Genomic DNA, 26,364 nt, shown 5'->3' with positions numbered 1-26,364 from the left:
AGTCCTGGATGGCTTAACTCCAATGTAAAAATGCATATAAAAGGAAAGGAGAAGGCCTTCAAAAAATACAAGGCTGAGGGATCATCATTAGCATTCAGACTTTACAAAGAATGCAACAAGATATGTAAGGGTGCAATTAGGTTCTAAGATAGAACACGAAAGACACATAGCAGAGGAGAGCAAAAAAAATCCCAAGTAATTCTTTCAGTATATAAACAGTAAAAAAGGGAGGACAGGTTATATTGGCCCCATAAAGAATGAGGAAGGACATTTGGTTACAAAGGATGGGGAGATAGCGTAGGAATTGAATTTATTCTTCTCCTCAGTCTTCACAAGGGCTTTAGTAACCAAAACTGCAGTGTTTGTCCTCATGATACATCACAGGCTAACAGAGGACAGAATTAGAAATAGACTTGGGAAACTTAACATTAATAAATCACCCGGACCAGATGCCTTTCACCCGAGGGTACTTAGGGAACTCAGTCAAGTAATTTCCAGACCATTGTTCGTAATTTTTACTGACAGTCTACTGACTGGAATGGTACCAGCTGATTGGAGAAAAGCCAATGTAGCACCAATATTTAAAAAGGGCCCAAAATACATCCCTGGGAATTAGAGACCAGTTAGCCCAATAGTATGCAAGCTCTTGGAGAGGATGATAAGGGACTATATACAAGATATGCAAGATGAAAATGGTATCATTAGCAGTAATCAGCATGGATTCATGAAGAATCGTTCTTGCCAAACCAATCTATTAACTTTCTATGAGGAGGTGAGCTGCCACCTAGATAAAGGAAGGCCCATAGATGTAGTGTATCTGGATTTTGCAAAAGCATTTGACACAGTTCCCTATAAACGTTTACTGTACAAAGTAAGGTCCGTTGGCATGGACCATAGGGTGAGTAGAAAACTGGCTACAAGGGCGAGTTCAGAGGGTGGTGATAAATGGGGAATACTCAGAATGATCAGAGGTGGGTAGTGGGGTCCCCCAGGGTTCTGTGCTGGGACCAATCCTGTTAAATTTGTTCATAAACGACCTGGAGGATGGGGTAAACAGTTCAATCTCTGTATTTGTGGATGACACTAAGCTAAGCAGGGCAATAACTTCTCCGCAGGATGTGGAAACCTTGCAAGAAGATCTGAACAATTTAATGGGGTGGGAAACAACATGGCAAATGAGGTTTAATGTAGAAAAATGTAAAATAATGCATTTGGGTGGCAAAAATATGAATGCAATCTACTCACTAGGGGGTGAACCTCTGGGGGAATCCAGGATGGAAAAGGACCTGTGGGTCCTAGTAGATGATAGGCTCAGCAATGGCATGCATTGCCAAGCTGCTGCTAACAAAGCAAACAGAATATTGGCAGGCATTAAAAGGGGATTTACTCCAGGTATAAAGCAATAATTCTCCCACTCTACAAGACTTTGGTCCGGCCTCACCTGGAGTATGCTGTCCAGTTCTGGGCACCAGTCCTCAGGAAGGATGTACTGGAAATGGAGCAAAGAAGGGCAACAGAGCTAATAAAGGGTCTAAAGCATATTAGTTATGAAGAAAGGTTGTGAGCACTGAACTTATTCTCTCTGGAGAAGAGACGCTTGAGAGGGGATATGATTTAAATTTATAGATACCATACCAGTGACCCCACAATAGGGATAAAGCTTTTCACAGAAGGCAGTTTAATAAGACACGTGGCCACTCATTAAAATTAGAAGAAAAAAGGTTTAACCTTAAACTGCGTAGAAGGTTCTTTACTGTAATAACGGCAAGGATGTGGAATTCCCTTCCACAGGCAGTGGTTTCAGTGGGGGGGCATCAATATTTTCAAAAAACTATTAGATAAGCACCTGAACCTGAACATTCAGGGATATACAATGCAATACTAACATATAATCATACAAAAGTTAGACTTGATGGACTCTTTTTTCAACCTCACCTACTATGTAACTAAGTAACTATATGTAACCAGGATACCTCAAGTACTCCATTAAAGAGCTAGCTAAAGACCAAAAGTTTCTTTCTTCTCTGAGAGACCAAAACATGTGTTCCTCCCCACTAAGGGACTGATCTGTTAGTAAGTACCTACACCTAGGGCTCTATATTCTGACTGAGTGAGTTTAAGTATTCCTGAGTTAATAGTTCTATTCATTTAAGGACATTGTTGTAACTTGCTGATCCATGTGGCCTGTAGTCATAGGTGTGCGCACAGGGTGTGCCAGGTGTGCCTGGGCACATCCTAATCACCCTGTGTGCCAGGGCTGCTAATAAGGCGGTACAGTCAGCCCTCCTGTACCAGGCCCGGGCCCCATCAGTTAAAAAGGGGGGCCTGGACCTTATTGTAGACACCGATCCTCTTGTTCCTCCCCCTGCAGCACTGCCCGTTTGTCCACTTTTCCCTTCCTCCGGCTGCACTGCAGGGGGATCAGTTCTAGCTTCTGCACCCCCATCTATGTCCAGGCCCCCTGTGTGCCCCTTTCCCTTGCAGTACTCCTAGCTTCCTTCCTCTCCTCTCCCACTGGCAGCTGCTATGGGCACACAGGAGGATGTTTCAGGATGGAGAGAGCCCCTTCCGTTTTTTGAATGAACACTGTAAATGATCGGTACCGATTGCTTCTGTGTCTATTCATCTCATAAGCATAGTAAACTGTGTTTACTATGCTTCAGTTTGTGAATTAATAGGAAGTCTGTGAGCGCTTCCTATTTATTCATCTATGCAGTTGAGGCTGCAAAGAAAGAGACTGCTAAATCTATGTTCTTAGTCCATTTCTGTGCGTTAAATGTGTTCTGATTTTAAAAATATCTCATTTTTAAAAATATGTTTAGACCCCTGTTATTTCACCACAGCCCCCAACAGGTCAGTTAAAAATGTAAATAAACAAATAAACAAATATCTGAAAAAAACTGTAAAAAAATTAAAATTCTAAAAAATATTTAGAAAAAAATAATTTCTACCATGGCTGCAAAGCATAGTGTTGCAATTGTGGTTTGTGCATACCCCTAGTCACTGCCTCTGTTGCTCTGTGTTTAAGCTTTGGGGTGTACACCCAAATGTAATAGGCTGCGCACACCTATGCCTGTAGTGCTGTGGCATGGAAGGGAGTGGTTTGACGTGAGCGGTCACCCCTCTGCCGTCCTCCTGCCTGTTCACAGGTTTCAGCTGAATAGAGTTTTGCTTGAAAAGTCTTTATATTGTACAATTACTTATTACTTCTGGGCACTGTTTTATATCATTGCTATTATATTTTTGCTGTAAAATTTCCTCGGGGGTTAGGTTTATACCACTGGGGATTAATGCTTATAGCCTTTCAGTAAACATCATTCAACATCTTTACTTAAATGGTGTGTGTGTCCTTAACTCTATGAATATCACAGAAAATGTCTGAACCCAGGGTGTCAGAGGTGTCGGAGGACTTGCATGGTTGGGGCAATCAGAAATTTAGATATTTCTAAATTTGCATTCATATTTCCTCTTAACTTCTTAGGATCCCCTGCAGGAGCTCTAAGTTCCTCCTGTTCTCCAATTTGCTGGCTATGGAGGCATATGTGTACTCCCATGTTGGCCTGTATGCATTCATAGATACACCCCCTGCTCCCTCCTCACGTGATTTGTCTGACGGTAGCAGGAGCCAATGACTCCTGCTACCCTCAATGAAACTTGTGAGAGAAGGAAGAGGGTAGAGAAGAACTAACGTTGGGCACAGCGCTGGATGAATACATGACTTAGATGTTTAAGGGGGGACTGGGAGGTCGCTACTATAGGAAGGTTCTTTACCTTAATGCAGAGATTGCATTAAGATAAAAAACCTTCTGCCTTTACAACCACTTTAATGATTGTACCCGCTCCTCATAACTGAGGTCCTCCAGCCTTCTTATTAGCTTTGTTGCCCTTCCCTAGACTCTCTCCAGCTCAAGAACATCCTTCCTGAAGACTGGTGACCAGAACTGGACGGTATACTCAACATGTAGTCGAACCAGAGTTTTTTAAAGTATAATGCCCTGTACACACGATAGGATTTTCCGATGGAAAATGTGTGATAGGACCTTGTTGTCGGAAATTCACACATTTTCCATAGGAATTTCTGACACACAAAGTTTGAGAGCTTGCTATTAAATTTTCCGACAACAAAATCCGTTGTCGGAAATTCCGATCGTGTGTACACAAATCCGACGCACTAAGTGCCACGCATGCTCAGAATAAATTAAGAGACAAAAGCTATTGACTACTGCCCCGTTTATAGTCCCAACGTACATGTTTTACGTCACCGCGTTCAGAACGATCGGATTTTCCGACAACTTTGTGTGACCGTGTGTATGCAAGACAAGTTTGAGCCAACATCCGTCGGAAAAAATCCATGGATTTTGTTGTCGGAATGTCTGATCAATGTCCGACTGTGTGTACAGGGCATTAGAATTATAGTCTTATCACTTGAGTAAATACCCTTTTTAATGCATGCTAAATAGTCTGCTAGCCTTGCTTGCTGAAGCTTGGCACTGCATGCTATTGCTGAGCCTGTGACCTACTAGGACCCCCAGATCTTTTTCCATCCTCCATTTTCCCCCAGAGGTTCTCCCCGTGGTAAGTAACTTGCATTCATATTTTTAGCCCCTAAATGCATTGCTTTACATTTTTCAATATTAAACCTCATTTACCATGTAGTTGCCCACCCTATTTTAAGTAGGTCTTCCTGTAAAGTTTCTGTATCCCGCTGTGAAGTTATTACCCTGCTTAACCAGTTTAGTATGCAGGTATGTACATTATCATCAATACCAACAGAACTCAGTTTGTAAATTCAGCGTTTATGGGAAACAATATCAAATGCTTTGGCAAAATCCAGATATACAACATGCAAAGGCCTTACTCTATCCAGTGTAGCAGAGCCGTCCCAGAGAGAGCCATGAAAAGTCTTCAGGGTTTATACATCTCCGAGGCTCCACTCATATACGTTTAGGGATCTCTGATCCATGGTCCAGTTCAGGTCTTGGTCCTCTCCTCTGGGTCAATTTAGTCTCACCTGAGACAGACAGCCAGTACTCTCATATCTGGGGAACAGACAGGTCCTGTCTGGGAGAGCTGAAGGTTGGTAACAAGCAAACAGGCTGTGTATGTGGAAGCTAACAAGCGTTAGGCTTGCTCAGTCTGATAGTAAGGGCATGTAGTTTGTATAGTTAGTTCTGGGACATGGCTAGGATCTTGTTTTTGTGTGTTTTACAGTTTATTATTCTGGAAATCTGGACAGCACCTGTAAATAGACTTGTAAATAGCACAAAAAAACCCACTGAACTGTTTGTCACTATCTCACTGGACTGGTATCTGTGCCTAAAAGTGTGCTCACCCCAGGGAACTTTTGTATCTGCTACCTATTACCCTTCTCACACCAGATTACAGCTCACTTCCTCATAGACATGTTCCTGACCACTGCACACTGTGAGCTGGGCTGTATATGACATTTTCCTGACGACTGCACTTTGTATGCTGGGCTGTACATGACATGCTCCTGACTGTTGTATATATATATATAACGTGGTACCAATAAATATGCTGTAAATACAGTATATGGATGATAACTGGTCTGTATATGACAATCCTGATGGCTGCACTCTGTATGCTGGGCTATATATGACATTCTCCTGAACATTTCACTCTGTCTGCTGGGCTGTATGTAAGAAAAAAAGGGGGGTTGAATCGTGCTAAAACAGATTGGTGATCATACGCATCATCACCAAACCAAATATTTAGAACTAAGTGAAGAGTTCCCCTTTAGTGTATACATAATATACAAAACACATGTCAAATGAATAATCAATTCAAAAATAAAATGTTCAAAGTGATAATAAAAAGTCCATGTATAAAAAATAAATCACCCAAGTGATATGAAAGTATCTTAAAAAAGTTCCAAAAAAACCTAAATTCTTGCTGTGAGAAGAAAAAAGCGTGCTTGCTCCACCACCGTGAAATCAGACTGGCCGCTTACCAGAAACTCATGATCCCCCGTTACAGAGGATCAGAGAAAGCTGTTTGTTAATACTGCTTCGAACCACGACCAATGGATCAGAGACCTTATACCGAGATGGGACATCATAGACTGCAGGGTCAGGCTAAAGATGTTCACACTGACAGGTACTCAGACATCAGCCCACAGCATTGCAGATACGGTCATAGAAGGAAAAAAAGGCTCCATATAGTGTAAAATCATTGACTTTATTGGATAAGTAAAAGGTTAAAATCACATGTTAGTAGACAATAGTAGGCATGTAGTGTAGTCTGGAGTGCCAGCCGGAAGCTCACAGACAGCCCGTCCTACTGGAAACAACAGCAGCAATGGGAGGTGATGAGAACACGTTGCTCTGCCCTACGCGGCGTTTCGTGATAGAGTCACATCATCCAGGGGCTGTATGTGACTTGATTCTGACGTAAAGAGGAAAAGAGTAAGCGCACTTCTGTAAGAGTAATTCCTCCAGTACCAACAGCAAACTCCCAATGAGTATAAGTAGCAACAATAGATAAGAGGAATGTCACTTGCAACAGCACTTCAGCAAAGAGAAGCGACTGTAATAGAATGTAAAAGAATAACAAGAAGGTGCTTCTAAGTGCAGCATTCACAATGTTTAATTAAGAACAATTCTTAAAAACACTCACAAGATCCGTGGTGTGCCAGCATAAAAAACGTCCTTGCGTAGTCCTGCGCCTCTAGGGGGAGATAAGCCACCAGCAGCTGTTTTAGATATCCAAGGGGGAGAAGCGATAAGCAAAATGGCCGCCAGGCTTCTGGAACCATGCTGGAATGCACAGCACAGAAAGAGATGGCAGACGGGGACGGTAACGCTTTTCGGAGTAAGCGCGGATCGCTCCTTCATCAGACCCCTCACATTTTTGTAAATATTTTATTATATCTTTTCATGTGACAACACTGAAGAAATTACACTTTGCTACAATGTAAAGTAGTGAGTGTACAACTTGTATAACAGTGTAAATTTGCTGTCCCCTCAAAATAACTCAACACACAGCCATTAATGTCTAAACCGCTGGCAACAAAAGGGAGTACACCCCTACGTGAAAATGTCCTAATTGGGCCCAATTAGCCATTTTACTTCCCTGGTGTCATCTGAATAATTAGTGTTACAAGGTCTCAGGTGTGAATGGGGAGCAGGTGTGTTAAATTTGGTATTATGGCTCTCGCTCTCTCATACTGGTCACTGGAAGTTCAACATGGCACCTCATGACAAAGAACTCTCTAAGGATCTGAAAAAAAGAATTGTTACTCTACATAAAGATGGCATAGGCTATAAGAAGATTGCCAATACCCTGAAACTGAGCTGCAGCACGGTGGCCAAGACCATACAGCGGTTTAACAGGACAGGTTCCACTCAGAACAGCCCTCGCCATGGTCGACCAAAGAAGTTGAGTGCACATGCTCAGCGTTACATCCAGAGGTTGTCTTTGGGAAATAGATGTATGAGTGCTGCCAGCATTGCTTCCGAGGTTGAAGGGGTGGGGAGTCAGCCTGTCAGTGCTCAAACCATATACAGCACACTGCATCAAAATTGGTCTGTATGCCTTTCATCCCAGAAGGAATCCTCTTCTAAAGATGATGCACAAGAAAGCCCACAAACAGTTTGCTGAAGACAAGCAGTCTAAGGACATTACTGGAACCATGTCCTGTGGTCTGATGAGACTAAGATAAACTTATTTGGTTCAGACAGTGTCAAGCGTGTGTGGTGCAACCAGGTGAATAGTATAAAGACAAGTGTGTCTTGCCTACAGTCAAGCATGGTGGTGGGTGTGTCAAGGTCTGGGGCTACATGAGTGCTGCTGGCACTGGGGAGCTACAGTTCATTGAGGGAACCATGAATGCCAACATGTACTGTGACATACTGAAGCAGAGCATGATCGCCTCCCTTCAGGGACTGGGCCGCAGGGCAGGATTCCAACATGATAATGACCCCAAACACACCTCCAAGATGGCCTTGCTAAAAAAGCTGAGGGTAAAGGTGATGGACTGGCCAAGCATGTCTCCAGACCTAAACCCTGTTGAGCTTCTGTGGGGCATCCTAAAACAGAAGGTGGAGGAGCGCAAGGTCTCTAACATCCACCAGCTCTGTGATGTCATCATGGAGGACTGGAAGAGGACTCCAGTGGCAACCTGTGAAGCTCTGGTGAACCCCTAAGAGGGTTAAGTCAGTCCTGGAATATAATGGTGGCCACACAAAATATTGACACTTCGGCCCAATTTGGACGTTTTCACTTAGGGGTGTACTCACTTTTGTTGCCAGTGGTTTAGACATTAATGGCTGTGTGTAGAGTTATTTTGAGGGGACAGCAAATATACACTGTTATACAAACTGTACACTCACTACTTTACATTGTAGCAAAGTGTCATTTCTTCAGTGTTGTCACATGAAAAGATATCATAAAATATTTACAAAAATGTGAGGGGTGTACTCACTTTTGTGAGATACTGTATATAAGAACTGTCAAATTGTGGAGCCTGCAGTAGGCAGTTAGCCTTAGTTGAGGGTAGAGCGTTTATTTATTTTTTTGGAGTCCGGCGGTGGTGTCGGGATTGACGATGGATCATCATCAGGGGATTTTTTTTTTTTTTAATAAAGGAATTATCAAAAACTTTTTCGATTTTATTTAATTTTGACACTTTTTACGGTGAATGGGTAGGGGTATTATGTGCCCCATATTCATTCACATGGGGGGGCAGGATCTGGGGGCCCCCTTGTTAAATAAGCTTCCTGATTCTGATAAGCCCCCTGTTTGCAGATCCCCACAACCACAGCCCAGGGTTGTCGGGAAGAGGCCCTTGTCCCCATCAACACGGCCCCATAGCAACCTCCATGTTGAAGGCATGTGGCCTGATTTGGTTCAGGAGTGGGGATGCTTGCTCGTCCACCCCCCTTTCTTGACCTGCCAAGCTGCATGCTCGGATAAGGGTCTTGTATGGATTTTGGGGGGGGGACCCCAAGCCATTTTTTTCTGTACTGCCGGGTCCCGTAATAGCTTGCAGCCACGAAGTACATTTCAATGCATTTTTTTCCTTTAGAAATAACGTTTTTTCTGCAGCAGGTTCTATTTATAGTACAGATGCATCACATTACAGGCACGCTAAGGGGACATCCCAGGTTCTATATTTAAAGACATTTTTAATTTCTATTCTTTTACTTTAAGCATCATTAAAATCACTGCTCCTTCAAAAATGATAGTTTAAAAAAAAAAAAATTGCATTGATACTTGTACTTGGGCCCCCATACCCTTTTTATGGCCAATAACTTGTATATAAGAATTCAAAAAAAGCCTTTTGATTTTTCAAGTTCGGGTCCTTTTGACTTCAATGGGGTTCTTGTTCGGATTGAAACTTTTTGTGATGTTTGGCTGTTCTGGTGCGAACCGAACCGGGGGGTATTTGACCCATCTCTAATGTAACCCCTTCCCAGCCAGTGTCATTGGTACAGTGACACATAGTATAATCACTGATTAATGTATTAATGTCACTGGTGATATCAGTGGCAGTTAGTCAGTTCCCCCCCAGCATCGGTTAGTATCAGATTGGCCGCCGCAATATCACAGTCCTATTATTAAGTCGTTGATCACTGCCATTAGTAGTATAAAAAAAATGTCAGTATATATACCATAGTTTGTAGGCACTATAACTTTCTCACAAACCATCCAATATACAATTATTGGGATTTTTATCCGAAACATGTAGCAGAATACTTTTTGTCCAAATTTTATGAAGAAATTTGATTTTTTAAATTTTTTTATTGAATATGTTTTATAGAGGAAAGTAAAAAATATTTTGTTTTTTCAAGATTTTTGATTTTTTAGTTTATATCGCAAACAATAAAAAACCCAGTGGCAATCAAATACTACCAAAAGAAAGAAAAAAAGGGGGGTTGAATTGCGCTAAAACAAATTGGTGATCATACACATCATCACCAAACCAAATATTTAGAACTAAGTGAAGAGTTCCCCTTTAGTGTATACATAATATACAAAACACATGTCAAATGAATAATCAATCCAAAAAAATGTTCAAAGTGGTAATAAAAAGTCCATATATAAAAAAATAAATCACCCAAGTGATATGAAAATATCTTAAAAAAGTCCCAAAAAACATAAATTCTTGCTGTGAGAAGAAAAAAGCATGCTTGCTCCACCACCGTGAAATCAGACTAGCCGCTTACCAGAAACTCATGATCCCCCGTTACAGAGGATCAGAGAAAGCTGTTTGTTAATACTGCTTCGAACCACGACCAATGGATCAGAGACCTTATACCGAGATGGGACATCAAAGACTGCAGGGTCAGGCTAAAGATGTTCACACTGACAGGTACTCAGACATCAGTCCACAGCATTGCAGATATAGTCATAGAAGGAAAAAAAGACTCCATATAGTGTAAAATCATTGACTTTAGTGATTAAGTAAAAAGTTAAACTCACATGTTAGTAGACAATAGTAGGCATGTAGTGTAGTCTGGAGCGCCGGCCGGAAGCTCACAGACAGCCCGTCCTACTGGAAACAACAGCAGCAATGGGAGGTGATGAGAACATGTCGCTCTGCCCTACGCGGCGTTTCGTGATAGAGTAACATCATCCAGCTAAATATTTGGTTTGGTGATGATGTGTATGATCATCAATTTGTTTTAGCGCGATTCAACCCCCCTTTTTTCTTATTTAATTTCACTGTGTTTGTGTTACATAGAGGAATTGAAGCTTTAATTGTTATTGTTTATGTATTTCACCGTAGTGCAGTTATTCCCCTCATTTTTCTTACTACCAAAAAAAAGTTCTATTTGTGTAAAAAAAATTATATAAATTTTGTTCGTGTACAGCATTGCATGACCGAGCAGTCGCCAGTTAAAATTGTGCAGTGCTGAATAGCAAAAATGGCCTTGTCATAAAGAGGGGAAAATCTTCCGAGGCTAAAGTGGTTAATGAAGTTCTTGAAGGTAGACTGTGTGCAGAAAAACATATGTTTAATTCCTGCTTATGAATGAAACTGTAATTAAAGCATATTTTCTAGTGTCACTGATCCCACTATCCATCTGCCTGATCCTATCTATCCCTCTGCCTCTGATCCCACCATCTGTCTGCCTCTGATCCCACCATCTGTCTGCCTCTAATCCCACCACCCCTCTGCCTCTGATCCCACCATCCGTCTGCCTGAGCCCATCTATCCCACTGCCTCTGATCCCCTCATCCCTCTACCTTTGACCCCACCATCCCTCTGCCACTGATCCCACCATCCCTATGCCACTGATCCCACCATCCCTCTGATCCCACCAAGTACTGACCCAGTGGGAGAGTTCAGCTCCGTCTTCCCCTTTCACACATTCCACTATAGTAACTCCTAGTGTGCTGGAATGTGCAACAGGGAAGAGCTGAACTCTCAGCACTTCGAGAATACAATGAACCTCACAGATCTTTTTGTCAGCAGCAGATTCCATCACTTCTGTCCTCCCGGCAGCAGTGTGTTTTTCTACTATGTGAATGCCTGTACCCTAAGTGCCAGTGTCACTGATCCCACTATCCATCTGCCTGATCCCATCTATCCCTCTGCCTCTGATCCCACCATCCATCTGCCTCTGATCCCACCATCCGTCTGCCTCCAACCCCCCCACCCCTCTGCCTCTGATCCCACCATCTGTCTGCCTGATCCCTCTGCCTCTGATACCACCATCCATCTGCCTGATCCCACCATCCATCTGCCTCTGATCCCACTACCCCTCTGCCTGATTCCCACTACCCCTCTGCCTCTGATCCCACCATCCGTCTGCCTGATCCCTCTGCCTCTGATCCCACCATCCGTCTACCTGATCCTATCTATCCCTCTGCCTCTGATCTCATCTATACCTCATCCCTCTGCCACTGATCCCACCATCCCTTTGCCACTGATCCCTCCATCCCTATGCCACTGATCCCACCATCCCTCTGCCCCTGATCCCACCATCCCTCTGCCTCTGATCCCACCATCCATCTGCCTGATTACATCTATCCCTCTACCTCTGATCCCACCATCCCTCTGCCACTGATCCTACCATCCCTCTGCCACTGATCCCACCATACCTCTGATCCCACCATCCCTCTGTCTCTGATCCCACCATCCATCTGCCTCTGATCCCAACATCCCTCTGCGACTGGAGAAAAATTGAGTTTTTATGACTGCTTGAATTTTCTGGTAAAAAGTTTTTAACCATGCATAGTAATCGTGATGCTTTGTATAATCAAATCTAATCGAATCATGGACAGGATAATCGTAATCGAATCAAAGTGTGAGACCAGTGAAGATGCGCACCCATATGCAACTGGGTCTTTGAGCTTCTCTATGCCTGTGGTTCTCAACCTCAGTCCTCAAGTACCCCCAACGGGCCATGCTTTGGGAACTCCCCTTAGATAAAATAGCTCTTATCAATACCATGTCAATACCATGTCAATGTCATTAACATTGATTTAAAGCAGCTGTGCAAAGTAAAGGAAAACCTGAAAACATGGCCCGTTGGGGGTACTTGAGGACTGAGGTTGAGAACCACTGCTCTATACAATGCATGCAGAATGTGGCTGGCAGAAACAGCTATACATAGCACCCTGCCTCAGTAGAGCCTGATGCAAGCTATTGCCTCCAGCTTGATGCAAGCAATGAACTGGCTCTTGGGAGTTATGCAAGTGTAGCACCCTCTAGTTAGGTAGGTGCTAGAGTGAGGATTTTTCTAGTAGAGTAGGAAAATTTAAGCAGGCCTAGTTGGTGGCTAGGCCTGTTTGTTTTCGTTCTTGGCTGGGCGTGGCTCAGGGCAGGGCTGGGTGACTCACGGGTAGCATCACTGTCCCCTCCCTCTTCTTTCTAGAAGGTGCTGGAAAGAGAGGAGAGGTGGAACTGCCTGGGGTATTTTTAGGAGCCTTGACCAATCCCCAACTTGGATTGGCAGGGGGCAGACCTCCCTAAATACCTGGGGTCAGTCCAGCTGGGAGGGATTGTCGGGTGGAAGAGCTGGAGTTAGAGAGTATGGAGGCTGTCGGGGCCCACGGGGAGATCCCCAGTCTGGGAGGGGGGTGACCTTGGGCCGGGCTGGGGTGCATCCAGGAGGAGAGACGAGATCCTGGAGGAGAGGCACATGAGAGAGCAAAGAGAGGACAGCGGGAGAAAACACTGCTAAGAGACTCCAGGACAACTGGTCACAGCCTGGAGGGCTGGTGAGTGAAGCACATTCGGGAGGACTGGGGAGGCACACCTGAGCGAACTAGGAGATTGCAGTTTGAGATGGGTGCAGAACAAGAAGAGAGTATTGTGGGAAGGGCAAAGGATAGAGGTCATTGCAGCCAGGCTGGCTGGCAGGGTCTGAAGATTGGTACCTGAATAGAGGACAGTTAGCACCTGAACTATTTCTACACCGCATGGGCCCGAGGTCCCTGCCTGCAAAAGGCAGTTCACTGAGGCCTGGCTGAATTAGCGTCAGGCCTACCCATGCGGTGCTAGCTAGTCTGGAGGAGTAACAGCCTGCAGCATGGGAAGTGCTGGTGGAGTAATGGTATGCAGCAAGTGAAGTGCTGAAGGAATGAAGGATAAGGGGTCTTAAGCAAGAGTTTATGCTGGAGAGAACACTGGAGTGTATATACTGGAGTGTATATAGAATTCCAAAGCAAGTTGCACTGAATGTTCCTGGCCATCCCATAATTTCCTCTTTCCCATCCAAATTCATTCCCCTCAATAAAAAACAAAACAAAAACAAAGCTTATGGACTGTTCTATGTCTCTGAGTGTCTAAGAGATGGATGTCGGGCTGGGCAGGGTGACAGATGAACCACTACACTCAGCAACCCCTATGGGGCATAGCTACACAAATATAAAAATGTCTGGAGGAGTGGGTTTGTATGCAGACCACCCTAGGTAATTCCCACATGTGATGCTGAGCCGCCATGATTGAAAGAACTTAAATCCAATAAATGAAAGAGTTGGGCCAGGAACAGTAATGCCAGGGAGGAAAGGACTTGGTAATGTTGGACGTCCCACATCCAGGAAATGAGGCAAGCTTCCCATGACTCCATCTGACTTGCTGTATCTTCTAATGAACACTGTGAGAAGCTCACAGTTTGTAGGGAAATCAGAGTACAGTGGAGGACTGGAGTTTAGCTTTAAGAAATATTGCTTTGATCTTTGAGAATTTCCGAGAATAATTAAAATCACAGTACAAGCAGCTAGAAAGGTCAGGGATGGCTGGTGTTAATGCTCTGTTACTGCTTGTTAAAGAAAAGCTCCAGCCAAAAGGGGAAGCTCCACTTGACTGCCTCCTCCCCTCTCTGCTGCCACATTTAACACCTTGTGGGGGGGGGGGGGGGGCGGGGACCTGGTCTGGACAGGTCCCCTCTCCCACTTCCGGGTGAGTTCGCTGTGGCAAATTCACCTGGAAGTTCGGCCCCCCCTCCTCCTTCCCCCTACAGCCGGTCCATTCACAGAGCACAGCGCGATTTGCGCATGCGCAGTAGGGAGTTGGCTGTGAAGCCGCAAGGCTTCACTGACGGTTTCCCTTAGTGGAGATGGCGGCGGCAGCACCTGATAGCTGATTGAAAAATTGGCCTGGATGACGACAGCGCTGGATTCCTGGACAGGTAAGTGTCCTAATATTAAAAGTCAGCAGCTACCGTGTTTCTAGCTGCTGACTTTCAATTTTTTTTGAGCCTGGAGATCCTCTTTAGGGATGTGTAAATGCAGATGTACTTTAAAATGTGAATGCAGAAACCCCTGCCTTCACTGCTGTCCAGGGCATTGGCATATTTTATCTTTCTTCCCAAAAAACACAAGAAATGGATCTCTTTTTCTATTACACAGCACACACACAAAGCAGGGAGTAGATTAGGAGTGTGCAGGTGTTAGGCCTTGTTCACACAGCATTTTTTGGAAAGGCACGCAGGTTCCTGCTGGGAGAATCTTTTATAAAAAACACATCCATTTTGAAATGTTAAGGCGTGTTTACATGCACATGCACACATCTGTATGTGTCTGTTGGTGTTCTATAGTATAGATTGATTCATCTCATTCACTTGCTGTTTGACTCCAGCAAGGCTTGCTAGAGGTGACATTCTGTATTATGGAAATTTGATGTACCAGCCTATCAGCAGGCTTGAGGGGCCTGCTTTTGCATGCTGGGAAAGTTATTATCTGACGAAATAATACATGTATAAATGCCGTGCTTAGGTATCAGAAACACCAAATGCATGAGGATAATGATGTAAATTAAACACACAAAAAAAACAAACAAAAAAAGAATGTGATGTAGAATATCCCAAAAGACGTGAATCTTGCAAGGAAGATTCTGGTGTACACCATAAAATCTCCAAGTGCTCCACCACCTGAATGTGCAGTAGGAACTCTTACCAGAGTTGATGGACTAAGGTATTAATACGAGTCAAAACAAGCATATACAGTATGTGAAAATGGTCCCTGTTGAGGGAAAGACATCATCCAGATCATTCGTCAAATCCTCCAGCACCTTCTCGGCTGAAATTCATGCAAACATGAAAGGAAAGCCGTAAGAGCCACATAGTGTGAAACCGTATGGGAATTTACTATTAAAACATGTGCAAACTAATTAAAAATACATAAATATAAGGTGCCTGTAAAAGCACTCCATCTAGGAAGCCTGATAAAACACTTCCCGGTATCGAACAGCGCAATGACATCACGAGATGTAGCTCCGTCTTACGTGTTTCGTCACAACTGACGTCGTCGGGGTACGGGGAAGCTACGCCATCACGTTCAATAAATACTAGAAACAAGAGGGGGAACAGGAAGTAGAACCATATCGTGTGCATTCCAAGCCTCTCTTTGGTCCAACAAAGGACCAAGCCTCAGTATGGTATAAGATATCGGAGCCGACTAGTATTAGTTCCGAGGATGATATCCTCATTATAATGTATTATAATGGATCCTGCTTCCACCACTAGTTCCATAAATCATTAAAAATAAAACATTTGGAGGGGCTGGAGGATAAAAATATAAAGCAAACAAATGAATCCCAAACAATATATAATAATAATTGTTAAAAAAAAGCAGATATATATTACACAAACTAAAAAAAACATTATTAATTATTATTAAAAAAACATTTTAAAGAAAATAATTAATTGATTGTGTTACCTCCTGTTGTAAAAGACACTACAATACCTGGTCATTATCACATAAAAAAAATGTAATAAACACACATAATAAATACATAAAAATGGACTTGATATGGGGAAGGAGTGTCATGCATTATTAATAAATGTGTTATCATTCCATTCCACATTCATTCCATATGGAAGGAAAGATCTAAGCTCATGGACCCACCATGTCTCCAACTGTGAGACCCCCCCCCTCTTAGTAGACCCACCTCTCCATGGTGCTACAAATCTGTCAATAGCCAAAATAGCGTTCCCCTAGGATCCTTGTTATGGCACTGAGCATAATGTTTTGGAACACTATGTACTTTTAGACTCTTTTTGCTATTATTAATATGCTTTATTTTTGTGTTTATCATACATCATTAACCTCTTGCATTTGGTGTGTCTATTACCTTAGCGCAACATTTATATGTGTATTATTTGTACACAATTTATATCAATTGTTATGCCAGCTGCATACGATTTTTCATCGCAATTTAACTTTTTTAATTATCTGAGGAACAACCTGGCACATGCTCCTATCCAATAGGTTTTTGCCTAGTGAGGATGCAACATTAACAACTATCTTGCTACCAGGCCTGTGGGTTTAGGCATGTGAAGTGCTGTGAGAATCTCCCCTCCTGGCAGGACCTCTTGAAAACTCTGGCTACCTTGGATGTTCTACTTGGACGTAGAGGAAGCATACTACAGTTGTTCCCTTCAATGAAGGTGGTGAGTGGCCGAGAGTGGAAAGTCAACACAGGAAACTTTCCATGTTGTCCTGCCTTAAAAACCATTAGAACATCTATTGTCAAGCCATATTTAACGTGTCCAGAAAGCATAGCCATATGAGAAAGGGACCCAGAAAGTTGATGAAGAAATGCTGAAGACCAGAGATTGTGTTCTGTGTAGAAACTGAGCTGAATGTGACTAATACCCTATTGCCAATATAGTGGACTTAGGACATTCAAAGTGTAGGTTATTAGCTGAAGATCAGTATTTAGCCACATCTATTGAAAATCAATACAAATAGTGTCACAGAATAATGAAGACCCTGTTACACAAATTATTTCTCTTTTGTAATAGTCAATTGCTCCTGTTCTATCCCCAGCTGTGGTTGTGGGTTTGAATCCTTGGTTTCTGATAATGACTACACAATACCACATAAAGTGTGATTTTAATACAGCAAAAACAAATAACAAGGTAGGGTCACAGGGAATGAAGGAAGAGAGGAAAAAAGACATAGCATTTTGGAAGGCTTCTATTACCTTAGCATTGAAGCTTATTTTTGAAACTGGAATAATGTTAGGCCAAATATGACACTTTTGTAATAAACCATTTTGATGTTTTGGGAAACAGTTGCACTTTTGGCCAGTCTGCAAACCTCAGCTTGATTTCAAATGACTTACTCACAAGGTCTGCCTTGTCGTGTTTAGCCTAGCCTTGTTTACTGCAAGTTAGTTCAGCCACTTCTCTTGTTTTCCTAGTTATTGTATGTTATATCCAAGTTGCTTTTCTTTATGTTGTACATACACATTTACAGTATTTTTGTTAAAACAATTGAATTGATGTCATTTGGACTTTACTAAGCTAAACATTTGGTCCTATTATCCTTTTTATTATACCATCGCTGCGATGGGAATCCCCACTTACCAATAGTAAGTTGCACGGGGTGGGTGGCCAATACCAGCCAGAGAGCTGCCAACATTATGAAGTGACTCAGTTTTGAGGCGCAGTAGCACAACACTAGGGATGACGGTACGGAGTTCAAACTCCTGAAGATGTCTGCTATTCACAGTCATTAAGGCAGTACAAAATTAGCTTGAAAGTATAATTGTAGCCAAACCTTTTTTTTTCTTATTTTGCTTAGATGCGTAATGGTTGGAAATCCCTTCAGATTTTTAAGACTGTCTTGTCCCCACTAGGGAGATTTTCTTTTACATCCTGTTCTGGTGACCCTATCATTGGGACAGGAAATGATAACATTTTCTCCATTGGGCACACATCAGTTCGGTTCCGACAGGGGTCCTAATCCTTTCTCACTCTACTAAAACAGTTTTAATTGTTTTGTGTCCCTGTTGGAAAGATTTCATCCTACATTGTTAACCAGTTGTTGTTGTTGCCACCGGAGATGCTAACTCTTTACCATTTTATCAATTTTGTTTGTTATTTTTTTCAGATATTCCTCACGGTTTAGCTGTGCCTGACACAATGGTGCAGCTAGGGGTTAATCTGGCAGATAAAGGGGACAATGAACAAGGTTTGGATGAGGACAAGGTGCCCTTGATAACGCCTCTCGATGTTGACCAATTGGAGCAACCATTTCCTGAAAAGGTTAGATATGAACTACATTATTGGCAAGCTCAGTTCACTTTACTGTGATGGTTATGTAATGTGTGTCCAGAGTGCCATACTTGATGAGTATTACATTCCTGCAAAGAATCTGTTGTAAATAATTTTCTGTACATAATCAAAATTGTACAAGAGTGAATTTATTATGTTTGTTTCAAATCTTTTGAAATTCCATGAATCAATAAAGTAAAATACATTGGAAAATGCTCTACATACTTTATATTTACATCTGCTCTCTCATTATGGTAGGACTCTTGTTTGTCTCATCACACACTGGTTCATTAAAACTTGAAGTGCCGTAATCCCTGGATCTACAGCAGCTCTCCTTGTCTTTCTAAAAAGGAAAAGCTCTGACACTTCCTGGTAGTTATGAAGATTGCCTGCCCCTTACATATTCTTATTGACCAACAAGGCAGCCAATCATAGTAATTGGCCACTGGGAATAGGAATAAGCAGGAGAGAGTTGTTGACATGCTCTGATACTATCTGGAATTGCCAGTTTTGCCCATTTAGAACAGTCTAGCATTGGGATATACCAGAAGGCAATGAAAGCTGCTGCAGATATGTGAAGACACCTCAGGGTGCCTACAATTTATACTGCTTAGCAGCTTTCCTTAATAATATGGAGACTTCAAATCTGCAAACACTTCTTTTCTGTTTATAGAAAAAGAGGTAAATGGGACTTTGAATGAGGCCCGCCATGTCAGATAAGAACATGATCAAAACATAAATCAAATTACAATACATGATTTATTGTTACAATCTAAAATTCATAACAAATCTTGAGAAAGACAGTGTATCAAATAAATAGGTAGTCACAAGACTTGCACGAAGATATGCTGCTCATCTAATGCAATACAATTGATAAATGTATATGATAAAAGTACATGATAAGATAAATCAATTGAAATGTATAATAAGACCCGGAATCTCTTGGCATATAGTGGCACTCAACACGTTTCTTGTTGGGAAACACATTTTTGCATCCCGCCCTCTTTTTAGAGGGCATTACTAATTACCAACTTCTATTCTCTCCGCTAGTATATTACATCATTACACTCCTGATAAATGGCTACAATGCCAAGAAACGCGTCGAGTGCCACTGTATGCCAAGAGATACCGGGTCTTATTATACATTTCAATTTATTTATCTTATCGTGTACTTTTATCATATCCATTTATCAACTGTATTGCATGCTATGAGCAGAATATCTTGTGTAAGTGTAGGTCTTGTGACTACCTATTTATTTGATACAATGTATCGCTCAAGATTTGTTATGAATTTTAGATTGTAACAATAAATCATGTATTGTAATTTGATTTATGCATTGATCTTGTTCTTATCTGACATGGCGGGCCTCATTCAAAGTCCCAATTACCTCTTTTTCTATAAACCAATACAGGGATGGAGGTCCGCCATGTGTATCAAGTGTATGTGCCAGGTCACATCCTATTAATGGTCTTCTTTTCTGTTGTTGTCAGAACTTTGCTCATTTGTCTTACAGGAAAAATGTTGTCACTCTCCCATGCTCAATTCTCCAGCAACATTTGGAGACTGAGAAAAGAGAGCAAAAGCAGGGGTAGAACTGTGATCTTATGTGTACTTGGGCGTTAATTCTGGATGGACTGATGTAGCACCCACTTGAGTAGGTTGCTAGGTATATTTAGTTTTTTTGGCTCCACTGTAATCAGTGGAGCAGCTTGTGATTGCTTTGGGCTGTTCTTAGTTCCACTGGTTTGATTGTTTCCCCCTGCTTTCTGGAGGATTACAGAATGTAGTGGGCTGAAAAGGCAAATCAGTAACCCGAATATTTATGTTATCTTAGCCAATCCCTGGTGGAGGGATCTTGGTATTGAATTCGGAGCTACACTATTCTTGTCCAGGAGGAGAAGTTCCCAGTCTGAAGGGCTGCTGGCCTTCTAGGCAATCTAACTGAAATTCTACTCATGCTCATCGAGGTCCCAGCTATACTAAAGCTGGAGGACCTGTTTGCTGAGAATCTCTGAAGCTAAGCAAGGGATTTCACTGAGGATCTGGTCTGGAGAGTTCACTAGGTAAATGTCTGCCTAATATTGGAAGGAGGCATCCAAGAATCCAGGAACATTTTGAGTAAAGACCTGATTGCAGGATCCTGTGTGACACACAGCCCTTAATGTCTAAACTGCTGGCAACAAAAGTGAGTACACCCCTAAGTGAAAATGTCCAAATGTGGCCCAAAGTGTACTGGAAAAAAAATATTTTCCAGTACTGCCTTAACCCTCTTGGGCATGGAGTTTCACAGGTTGCCACTGTAGTCCTCTTCCACTTCTCCATGACGACATCACAGAGCCGGTGGATGTTAGAGACCTTGCGCTCCTCCACCTTCCATTTGAGGATGCCCCACAGATGCTCAATAGGGCTTATGTCTGTAGACATGCTTGGCTAGTCCATCACCTTTACCCTCAGCTTCTTTAGCAAGGCAGTGGTTGTCTTGGAGGTGTGTTTGGGGTTGTTATCATGTTGGAATACTGCCCTGTGGCCAGTCTCTAAAGGGAGGGGATCATGCTCTGCTTCAGTATGTCACAGTACATGTTGGCTTTCATGGTTCTATTAATGAACTGTAGCTCCCCAGTCCCGACAGCATTCATGCAGCCCCAGATCATGACACTCCCACTCACCTGGTTGCTGCCACACACGCTTGACACCATCTGAACCAAATAAGGTTATCTTGGCCTCATCAGACCACAGGATCTATGTCCTTAGTCTGCTTATCTTCAGCAAACTGTTTGCCGGTTTGCATTATCTTTAGAAGAGGCTTCCTTCTGGGATGACAACCATGCAGACCAATTTGATGCAGTGTGTGGCGTATGGTCTAAACACTGACAGGCTGACCCCCCACCCCTTCAACCTCTGCAGCAATGCTGGCAGCACTCATACATCTATTTCCCAAAGACCACCTTTGGATATGACGCTGAGCATGTGCTGTGAACTTCTGTGGCCGACCATGGTGAGGCCTGTTCTGAGTGAAACCTGTCCTGCTAAACCACTGTATGGTCTTGGCCACCGTGCTGCAGCTCAGTTTCAGGGTCTTGGCAATCTTCTTATAACCTAGGCCATCTTTATGTGGAAGAACAATTCTTTTTTTTCAAATCCTCAGAGAGTTCTTTGTCATGAGGTGCCATGTTGAACTTCCAGTGCTCAGTATGAGAGAGTGAGAGCGATAACACCAAATTTAACACACCTGCTCCCCATTCACACCTGAGACGATGTAAGACTAATAAGTCACATGACACCTGGAAAGAAAAAAATGGCTAATTGGGCCCAATTTAGACATTTTCACTTAGGGGTGTACTCACGTTTGTTGCCAGCAGTTTAGACATTAATGGCTGTGTGAGTTATTTTAAGGGGACAGCAAATTTACGCTGTTATACTAGCTGTACACTCATTGCTTTACCTTGTAGCAAAGTTCTTCAGTGTTGTCACATGAAAAGATATAATAAAATATTTACAAAAATGTGAGGGTGTACTCACTTTTGTGAGATACTCTGTGTGTATGTATGTGTAAGTGTGTATATATTATATATATATATATATATATATATATATACAGTGGGGCAAAAAAGTATTTAGTCAGCCACCAATTGTGCAAATTCTCCCACTTAAAAAGATGAGAGAGGCCTGTAATTGTCATCATAGGTATACCTCAAGTATACCTCAACTATGAGAGACAAAATGTGGAAACAAATCCAGACAATCACACTGTCTGATTTTTGAAAGAATTTATTTGCAAATTATGGTGGAAAATAAGTATTTTGTCAATATCAAAAGTTCATCTCAATACTTTGTTATATATCCTTTGTTGGCAATGACAGAGGTCAAACGTTTTCTGTAAGTCTTCACAAGGTTGTCACACACTGTTGCTGATATGTCGGCCCATTCCTTCATGCAGATCTCCTGTAGAGAAGTGATGTTTTGGGGCTGTCACTGGGCAACACGGACTTTCAACTCCCTCCAAAGGTTTTCTATGGGGTTGAGATCTGGAGACTGGCTAGGCCACTCCAGGACCTTGAAATGCTTCTTACGAAGCCACTCCTTCGTTGCCCGGGTGGTATGTTTGGGATCATTGTCATGCTGAAAGACCCAACACGTTTCATCTTCAATGCCCTTGCTGATGGGAGGAGGTTTGCACTCAAAATCTCACAATACATGGCCCCATTCATTCTTTCATGTACACGGATCAGTCCTGTTCCCTTTGCAGAGAAACAGCCCCAAAGCATGATGTTGCCACCCCCATGCTTCACAGTAGGTATGGTGTTCTTTGGTTGCAACTCAGCATTCTCTCTCCTCCAAACACGACGAGTTGTGTTTCTACCAAACAGTTCTACTTTGGTTTCATCTGACCATATGACATTCTCCCATTCTCCCAATCCTCTTCTGGATCATCCAAATGCTCTCTAGCAAACCTCAGACGGGCCCGGACATGTACTGGCTTAAGCAGGGGGACACGTCTGGCACTGCAGGATCTGAGTCCCTGGCGGCATAGTGTGTTACTGATGGTAGCCTTTGTTACGTTGGTCCCAGCTCTCTGCAGGTCATTCATTAGGTCCCCCGTGTGGTTCTGTGATTTTTGCTCACCGTTCTTGTGATCATTTTGACCCCACGGGGGTGAGATCTTGCGTGAATCCCCCAGCCAAGCATTGCTAAAGTGCTAGTGATAGGATGGCAGCCCAGCCTGCGTGTTGGAGTGTTCCGAGGAGTCCTGAACAATCCCCAACAGAGGACTGTGGTGGCATGGGCAGGAGAAGGGGGCAGCTGCAGGCAGGAGGGCTGGAAGGGGCCTGAAGAGCAGTAAGCACAGATAGGACAGCTAGCACCATAGATTTCTATTTTTGGTACACCAAAGAGGCCCACGGTCCCTGCCTGCAAAGGGCATTCTGCTAAGTGTCTGTGGTTGGATCTGGGACCTGTGCTAGCTGGTCCTGAGCGTAACAGTCTGCAAGCAAGTTGTGCTGAAGGTAGAAGAGGGAAAAGAAGTGTATATTGGATGTATATAGTTCAAGTCCCTAAAGAGTTCTGTTGATCAAATGGGCATCACATATCAACCCTTACCTATCCAAGTTAATCCCCTAATAAAAACAAAAAAAACAAAAAAAAAAAGCTGCAAGGACAGCTTCTTGTCCCTGAAGTGAGTGGAAATTTGTGTGCCTGGCTGTGCAGGGTGGGAGACAACCACATACACCAGTGGCCCCTACGGGGGTAGCGATACACTATGGCAATAAACAGCAAAAGAAGAAAGATAATTTTGTAGAAAAATTGCTTGCCTTTGAAAAATTGTGCTTTTTCATTACTGAGTTTGCGTTGCTAAAGCAGATATCTTGTTGTGAACCTCTTAGCATAAGAAAACCAACAATAACTTTCACGGTGCTGTAAATGAACCAAAATGTTTTACATCATTTAAAATTACAATCTTTTTATTATATTACATGATAAAATTTTACATAAAAATAGATGTTTTTGGTCAATAAAGTACAATATAAACAGTACAATTCAGAATCAATGTTCTTGAGCTGAGTCGCCTCAGGTACTCTACATGTTTTGCCTGGTTTGGCTTTGTTAGCAAGTTTTTAGTACCAGGGATATAACTATATTAGAAAAGATACAAATCACATAAATATAAAAATAGTATATATTCTGACATGTACAATTTCTGGGTTGCAAGCTTATTCTCACCACAACCAAATGGCAGCCTCCCACCTCTAGAACCAATGTATACGCAGATAACTCCATAAAAAAAGATGGTAAGTGGGTGTTTTATTTTAATAGTTAATAAGCTTTTGAAAAGTATCAGGCTCATTCTAGGTCACCAAAAAATGTCTTGTGTGTGTCTGCTTGTTTGGTCCTCTATACAATTAAAAATACCACGTTATATGCAATCTCATTTTTACATTTGTTTTTTTTTTTTTTTTTGACTAGTTGATTGTAAAGACTCGGACAGAATATCAGCTGCAGCAGAAAAAAAAGAGGAAGATTCATGTGCCAGGGATTAAACGACTAAACATAAACCTGTATGATGAGGTCTCTGAAAAGGTCAAGGTATGGCAGTGAATAGCATGTTTATGTGTTAATATTGTGAAGATGTGCTCCTCTTGTTGATGAATCTTTAATAACGCGAATTTAGTATTTTTGTTGCATAAAGATTTTATTGAGAAAACACAGATTTAGCATATACAACCATGGCTCAGTGAGCCTGTTTTATCAATACATATAACACTACAATTCAGTCAACTAGGAACGCTTTGAATCAGGATTAAATATCTCTATATATCAAGCAGAAAATTAGGGATGGTTATGACATCTAGTCGTATATATTTCAGAAGAAGGTTTAATCGGGGAAAGGGGGAAGTAAAAGTGTAGAGAGAGGGGTACATGGGGAGAAGAAGGGGAAGAGAAAAAAAAAAAGGGGGGGGGGAGAGGGAGAGGAGGGGAGGGGGGGAACAAGCAGGGGGAAGGTACTTAGGTGAAGAACAAAGGGGGGGGGATGCTGCTGAGGAGAGGGGGTGAAATCGGCACCAACTACCCTCTCCAGCTTCTAGTGGTCAGTACCCTCCGAGTATCATAACTGTGCTAGAGTTTGAGTTTGGCTTCACACACAGGGGTGGAGTTGCCCCATTTGGGAGTTAGTTTGAGGCGTTTCTAAGATCTTGATACGATTGGGTTCTTTTGAAGTTTATCCATGCTTCCCAGGTATCTGTGTATTTGGAAATGTTATCCAAGGTAGTATAGATCAGCTCCTCCATCTCAGCAATACGATTTACTCTGTTAAGCCAATCAGGGATGGAAGGCGGGGATGTGGACCGCCAGTAGATCGGAATACACATCCTTGCAGCATTGATCATATGCATGGCAACTGACTAATATTGTTTTTTAGAAAGTTTAGCGGAGAATTTAGTATTTTTGAGACCAAAGTCTAGTAAACTTTTCACAAGTAAAGGCAATTTAAAATACGCATATGCTGACAAAATACTACTTACGCAAACATTATATTTTTAGTGAAAATCAAATATCAAAATGATCGGTAGATTCAGATGGATAGGGAGGTAAATGTATTTGTAAATCTCTTATTTTAAAGGTTAAAGCGGAACTAAAGGGATCCTTACTTATCTTTCCTCCAACAGTCCATGACCCTTGCTGGTGCTGCCATCTTTTTCTGTGTGCCAGTCTTCAGCCATCATCATTGGCCGGTGCAGGATGATGCCACTCCTATGCATGTGCATGAGCCACTCATCCCATTACACAGGGATCTGTTCGGTGTTGTAAGCTGAGCTGCGCATGCACAGCTCAGATACATGATGGAGAATGCTGCAAGCAGGCAGGTAGTTGCATATTACTGCAGAAGAGACATTGCATGTCTTTTTTGTGATAATAGCCTGCCTGCTCGTAGTCTATCATAAACAAGTCCTCAGTTCCACTGTAAATTTATTCTCACCACCTAACCACCTCTCGAGCATCCCTATGAGTCCTTTCATTTGATAATAAACCTTACTGACCATGGGATGGCTTGGTGGGGGGTGTGGCTATGTTTAAAGTTGACTTAAAAGACAGTTCCTGCCTATGCATTTTTTTTTATCATATACTTAGTGTGAAATGTCAATGCTTCTGACTTTTATATTACAAGTAACCTATGAGCTTGCAAAGGATCATAGTTAATAGTTACATAGTTAATCTCGTTGAAAAAAACCCCTCCTCTAAAAACACACAAATCAAAACCTCCATATACACTATCCTTTAACCACAGTTGATCCAGAAGAAGGCAAAAAAAACCTTTAAAGCATGATCCAATTTGCTCCAGCGGGGGAAAAATTCCTTCCTGATGCCCCAGGAGGCAATTGGATATTCCCT

At 42.4% G+C, this 26,364-nt stretch overlaps 1 protein-coding gene across 1 annotated transcript in view; it reads left to right on the top strand.

The window, feature by feature from the left end:
- CALY (calcyon neuron specific vesicular protein) overlaps positions 1-26,364 on the top strand; it is a 79,494-nt gene that overhangs the window by 30,804 nt on the left and 22,326 nt on the right. Inside the window, exons 2-3 of the mRNA XM_073596926.1 lie at positions 18,313-18,467; positions 24,439-24,558. Coding sequence (XP_073453027.1) covers positions 18,345-18,467; positions 24,439-24,558 — 243 coding nt within the window. The 5' untranslated portion in view covers positions 18,313-18,344. The remainder of the gene's footprint in view (positions 1-18,312; positions 18,468-24,438; positions 24,559-26,364) is intronic.

Source organism: Aquarana catesbeiana, linkage group LG08, assembly GCF_042186555.1.
Source record: "Aquarana catesbeiana isolate 2022-GZ linkage group LG08, ASM4218655v1, whole genome shotgun sequence".
NCBI classification, from domain to species: Eukaryota; Metazoa; Chordata; class Amphibia; order Anura; family Ranidae; genus Aquarana; species Aquarana catesbeiana.
This window is presented reverse-complemented; position numbering and strand designations above follow the sequence as displayed.